Here is a 6780-nt window from a genome sequence, read left to right as displayed (position 1 = left end):
TCATACATCAGTCTAGCCATCCCCGGAATCAGCCTGGTAAACCTTTACTCGAGAGTGAGAGCATCCTTCTCAGAACAGGAGACCAAAACTGCATATAATATTCTAGGTGTAGCCTCACAAAGGCCCTGTATAACTGCAGAAACACATCCTTGTTCCTGTTCTCAAAACCTTTCAATGAAGGCCAACATACCATTTGCCTTTGACTGCCTGCTCTACTTGCATGCTTTCCTTCAGCAACTGTTGCACAAGAACACCCAGGTCCTGCTGCACACTCCCCTCTCCCAATTTACAGCCATTCAAATCGTAATCTGCCTTCTTGTTTTTGCTTCCAAAGTGAATAACCTCACATTTATTCAAATTATACTGCATCTGACATTGATTTGGCCACTCACCCAACCTGACCAGATCATGCTGAAGGACCTCTCCATCCTCATCACAGTTCATCCTCCCCAACCCAACTTGGTATCATCTGCAAACTTTGAGAAAACATTTTGTTTCTTCATCCAAATCATAAATATATATTGTGAACAGCTGGGGTTCCAGTACCGATCCCTCTGGCACCCCACTAATTACTGCTTGCCAAATTAAAAAGGACCCATTAATTCCTACTCTTTGTTTCCTCTCAGCCAACCAGTTTTTTATCCATCTCAATACACTTGCCCCAATTCCATGCACTTTAATATTGCACAATAATCTCTTATGTGGGACTACATCAAATGCTTTCTGAAAGTCCAAATATACCACATCGATTGGCTCCCCCTTGTCAACTCTGCTAGTTACATCTCCCTTGAATTCCAATTTATTTTTAAAGCATAATTTCCCCCTCATAAATCCATGGTAACTCTGTCTGATTCTGATATTGCTTTGTAAATGCTATGCCATAAATTCAAGAATTTTCCCCACGACCAATGTTAGGCTTACTGGTTTATAATTCCCTACTTTCTCGCTATCTCTCTTTTTGAATATTTGAGTAACATTAGCTTCCCTCCAACCTTCCAGAGTCTCTAGAATCTTGGAAGATGACCACAATGCATCCACTATGTCTAGCAAAAATGTGAGATTATGCAGTTTGAGAGGATGAATAGAGGCACTGCATATTATTTAAATATAGACAGATTGCAGATTATAAAAGATGTTAAAAGCACAGCATTCAGAAATACATAACATAACCAAGCAGAGTCAGCACAGCTTCATAAAGGGTGTTCCAAAACCAGAGGGCATAGATGTAAAAAGGATCTGAGGAACAACTTTTTCTCACAGAGCATGATGCATGTGTGGAATGATCTGCCAGAGGAAATGGTGGAGGCAGGTACAATTACAACATTTAAAAGGCATCTGGATGGGAATATCAATAGGAAGGGTTTAATGGGGTATGAGCCAAATGCTGGCAAATGAGACTAGGTCAGATTGAGATGTTTAGTCAATGCAGACAAATTGGACTGAAAGGTCGGTTTCTGTGCTGTATGAATCTATGACTGCATGAGTGCCACAAGGATCACTCCTGATGCCAAATTATTTAGAGTGTATATTAATGACTTGGATGATGAAAATGAATGTACTGTAGCCAGCTTTGTAGATGACACAAAATTATGGAAAAGGCAAGTATTGATGATGACATGAAGAGTATACAAAGGGATATAGACAGATGGAATAAAATGTGAAAATGTGAGATTATGCACTTTGATAGGATGAATAAAGGCACTGTATATTATTTAGTATAGACAGATTACAGAAAGTTGCGTCATGGGTGGATTTGGGAACCTTCATGTACAAAGCAAAAAAAGCTAGCTTTCAAAATCAGCCAGTAATAGTGATGGGAAATGGAATGTTGGCCTTTACTTCAAGGGAAATGAAGTATAAAAATAGAGAAGTACTGCTATAATCATACAAGGTACTAGTCAGATCACACCTAGAATATTGTAAACAACTTTGATCCATTTACCTAACGAAAGATATACTGGCATTGGAGGCAGTCCAGAAAAGATTCATTAGGTTAATCCCAGGAATGGAAGGATATTCTAAAGTGAGCAAATTTTTTTGAAGCATCTAAGAATCTTATGGGTTTGACAGGATAGATGCAGAAAGATTGTTTCCCCTTGTACAAATACAGAGGTGAGGATTATTTTCTCTCAGAGGTAGTGAACCTGTCAATTTATCTATCATCAAGGCTGTCACTAAGAATACTGAAGGCTGAGATAGATTTCTAGTCAATAAGGGAATCAAGGGTTGTGGGAACAAGGTAGGAAAGTGGGGTTGAGGATTGTCAGATCAGCCATGCTTTAACTGAATAGCAGGACAGACACGATGGGCTAAGTAGCCTTCTTTTGCTCAGATAACATTTTGTCTTAGCTTCTAACAAATAGTTATTTTTCCATAAATGTCATTAGTAAAGGATGATCCCTCTCTTTCCTTTGATCCACTGCTCTATTTCCCTTTTGTCCTTATTGTAAATTTTCATAAAATCAAAAATCTAGCACCTTGTTGAAAAATGCTACCATTGAAAATCACCAGTCAATGTTGATTAGTAAGAGATTGTAAGAGTTCTGGTAAAGCAATGAGGTGTTCTGTCTGCAGATACTTACCCAATACATGAACAAATTGGAATAGGAGCAAAAGTAAACCGTTCCCTCTCCTAAGCCTATTTCCACATTTCCATCTACCCTGACGACCTTTGTAATCCACTAGCGCCTTAAAAATAATCAATAACCTCCATATCCATCATCTTCTGAGGCACAGATATCCAACATCACACAAACCTTTGAGAGAAAAACATTTCTCTTCATTTTTGTCCTGAAAGGACAAACCCTATTTTTTCAAAAATAGCAATAGGAGTAACATTGCTTATTCCTGCTGCTCATCACAATAAAAACACAGAATACAATATATATATTCCTTCCTTTTACTCTCTTTTTCACAACTCATTTTCTCTCATTTGATTATTCTTGTTGTCTACACTTAATTTTATTTATGGATGACTTTGTTGATTTTTTTTTACATGACATCAACCATTAGTTTCTATCAGATGTCCTTTTTGAACAGTTAACAGGTGCCAATTATGGCAATGTGGTGATGGGTAAAGTGGGAGGCAGCTGAAAAACGCACATTGGCATTATTCTAGATCCAGGTAAGACTACGTTAACAATCCTGCAGACCTTTTCTCCATATTTCCAGTTGTTCCTCCTCTGTGTCTTTTCTCTGCCATTTGGGAAAATTGGCAATCCCCCACCCCAGCTCATGAACCAAGACCCCAGAAGAGTTGTGACATTTACATGAGTCAAGCCTCCCTTATTCGCTATTGATTCCTGAATTGAATTGAATTGAATTTATTGTCACGTGTACCGAGGCACAGTGAAAAGCTTTGTCTTGCGAGCAATAACGCAGATCACAAAGTTAAGTAGCACAGATAAGTAAATAATAGGTAAACAGCAGCAAAAACAAAAACACAGGTACAGGCGAATGCATAGAGTTTGTGAGTCCATTCAGTATTCTAACAACAGTAGGGTAGAAACTGTTTTGAAACCAGCTGATGTGTGTGTTCAGGCTTCTGTACCTTCTCCCTGATGGTAGAGATTGTAGATAAACATTGCCAGGATGGGATGTATCTTTGAGAATGCTGGCGGCCTTTCCTTGACAGTGGGCTTGGTAGATGGGTTCTACAGATGGGAGATTGGTCTTTGTGATTGTCCGGGCTGAGTTCACCACTCTCTGTATCCGTCCCAGATCTTAAATGGTACAGTTGCCATGCCAGGTAGTGATACTGCAAATAGTAACTGTAAATCCTGTAAATAGTATTCCAAAATCTAATAATCATTCCATTATTTTGTAGAATTAAAGTAAATATTACACATGTGGATAATGACTTCAAAATTCGCAGTTTACTTTAGCACGATTTTGCCAGCAATAGAGGAAATGGTTTTAAAAATCACAAAATCTACTTAATTTCAGCATTTTCCAACAATGTGTAACTTCCAGATGATGCAGGACGTGGAGAAGAGGATAATCGGAGCCGGGATAGTAAACTTGAAAAGAATATGTAGACCAAACTTGAATGACACAGCGGATCATTAAAAGTTAGATGATGCAGACAATGTAGACATAGACTGGGATTGTTCATACTTATTACAGACTGCTGTCCTTTTTAAATGATGATCCACAGCTACTTGTTCTGTGGTTTCTGTCGGATGCATCTCACTATCAGTTTCTGATTTGGAACAACTTCGCTTAACAGAAGTAACTGCTTTCATTAAAGCACTTTTGAATTTTGAACATGTAAAGTAATAAATAACTGGATCCAGGACACTGTTCAGATATGTCATAAATAGTGTATTATAAAAGACATGAACAGCTGTCTCATATGATTTGCAGCCTTCAGCGCCCCTTAGTTTCGTGATTAACACAGCAATAACGGCAATGTTTGTGGGTAAGAAACAAATCACAAACACTGCAGCCACCGCGATCACAAGCTTCATTGCTCTTTTGTATTTACTCCTTGATTTAGTTTTTATCTGGTTTAACTTCCAGATGATGCAGGACGTGGAGAAGAGGATAATCGGAGCCGGGATAGCAAACTTGAAAAGAATAAAAACAATATCGGTCCAAATTGCTGTGGGACGGAGAGGCTTCGATATGTCAAAGGGTTCACAGTATGTCAGGTCGTCGTGCTCGAAGGAGTGAGGTTCTGCTAAAAGATGTGAGCAAACTGCCACGGCCAGAATCCACAAGCTGGCAGCGACCTTCACTGCACACCTTGTAGAAGTCGTATTCACCCTGTGGTGAGGGTGGACCACTTTAAAATACCGATTGATTGCCATCGCTGTGAGGAACATGATGCTTCCTGCTCGATTTAAAGAAATAAAAAATATCTTCAGACGACAAGGAACATCCCCATAAATCCAGTTCTTCTCCCGGATATAGTAGTCTGCTCGAAATGGTAAACAGCAGATTAACATAGTGTCTGCAATTGCCAGGTTCAGTGAATAAACTGTGTTTGGTTTCCAAGATTTCACATGAAAACTGAAGATCCATAAAGCAACGACGTTTGCAATAAATCCCAGGATAAAGGTTACAATTATTATTGGTGCATTGTAGGATGCATTGACTTCTTTGACTAAAGCACACGACGAAGTCAAGTTGCCCATTGTAGGTAGGATTGTGATAAACTCAGCCACGCAGTCACAGACACCAGTTAATGAACTGAAAGAGCCACCCTTTATATACAGAACTTCCACATGTTAGATTACAGATTGGGGCGGCGCTCTACTAAAGTTACAGTCATAGAAGCATAGACTTGTGCAGCACGAACTTGACCAAGCAGACCAGATGTCTTAAATTAACCCGTTCCCATTTGCCAGTATTTGGTCCATATCCTCCTAAACCTTCTCATTCATGTTCCCATCCAGATTCTTTCTAAATGTTCTTGTAGTACCAGCTTTCATCAAGTCCTTTAGCAGATCATTTCATACATGCACCACAGTCTGCTTGAAAGAGTTGTCCCTTAGGTCCCTTTTGAATATTTCCCCTCTCACCTGAAACCTATGTTATCTAGTTCTGGACTCCCTATTCTGGGAAAAGACCTTGCCTCTTCACCCTATCCATGCCTCTCATGATTTTATAAACCTGTATAAGGTCACCCCTCTGTCTCCAATATTTCAGGGAAAATAAACTCAGCCTATTCAGCCTCTCCCTACAGCACAAACCCTTCAACTCCAGCAACATCTTTGTAAATCTTTTCGGCACCATTTCACGTTTCACAACACCTTTCAAACAACATCGTGGGAGACAAGAATTGAACACAGTATTCCGAAAGTGGCCTAATAAATGTCTTGTACAGCTACAACATGACACCTGAACGTCTATATTCAACACACTGACCAATAAAGAGCAAGCACACCAAATGTGTTCCTCACCACCCTGTCTATCTCCGACTTCATTTTCAAGGAACTGTGAACTTCCACCCCAAGGTGTCTTTGCTCAGCAACATTCCCCAGGGCCCTAACATTTAGTGCATAAGACCTGCACTGATTTGCCTTTCCAAAAGTCAACACCACATACTTATCTAAATTAAACTCCTCAGACCACCTGCCAAATTGATCAACATCCTGTTGTATTCTGGTGTCATCTGCAAACTTAACAACCATCTCTCCTATATTCACATCCAAGTCATGTACATAAATAACAAAAAGCAGTGAACTTAGCACCAATCCTTGTGCCACACCACTAGTCACAGGCCTCCATTCCAAAAACCAACCCTCCACCACCACTAAAAATGCAAAGTACCTTTTCATAAATGAACTGATGAAGATGTATGGAAATTTCTAGTGCATTACAGTAAGGAAGTTGAAAGATGGGGAAATCCATCACACGTTCAAAGGAAAAGATGCCAGAACTGAAATTTCCAAGAAATTACTATCAATTGTCATAATTCAACTTTGAGTGAACTTGAAAGTCCATCACACCCTACATTTTCCAATACAGCAGAGTTCTTTGAGATAGGGATAGCCATTCCTTGAAAACCTTAAACATACACTTATGGCTAAATAGTCCAGACTGATCAAAGTATATTTAGCTTTTACAAATGGCTGTTAAAATACTGAGTGGTCAGAATTTTGAATATTGTATTGAAAGGGAATAAAATTGATTTATATTGGTCTGTGTTGAATGTATTGATAGAGAATTGATAATGGATGTTTGCTGTTCGTAATTTCTTTACCACTGAAGCTGACAGAATAATTATGGTTCTTCATGGAAACTGGTCTCAATTTGGGCTGCACTTAGCGTGAA

The 6780-nt window shown here is 39.2% G+C and overlaps 1 protein-coding gene across 1 annotated transcript; it reads right to left on the bottom strand.

Moving 5' to 3' along the window:
• Nucleotides 1-4064: 4064 nt before the first annotated feature.
• On the bottom strand, nt 4065-5138 carry LOC132827463 (hydroxycarboxylic acid receptor 2-like). The gene has a single exon (XM_060844149.1). The coding sequence runs from the start codon at nt 5136-5138 to the stop codon at nt 4065-4067; it is 1074 nt and encodes a 357-aa protein (XP_060700132.1).
• Nucleotides 5139-6780: the final 1642 nt, after the last annotated feature.

Source organism: Hemiscyllium ocellatum, chromosome 24 (genome assembly GCF_020745735.1).
Source record: "Hemiscyllium ocellatum isolate sHemOce1 chromosome 24, sHemOce1.pat.X.cur, whole genome shotgun sequence".
Classification (NCBI taxonomy): Eukaryota; Metazoa; Chordata; class Chondrichthyes; order Orectolobiformes; family Hemiscylliidae; genus Hemiscyllium; species Hemiscyllium ocellatum.
This window is presented reverse-complemented; position numbering and strand designations above follow the sequence as displayed.

Excerpts from the sequence above, each read along its gene's own strand:
- LOC132827463 (XM_060844149.1), bottom strand. The coding sequence starts at position 5,138 with ATGGGCAACTTGACTTCGTCGTGTGCTTTAGTCAAAGAAGTCAATGCA.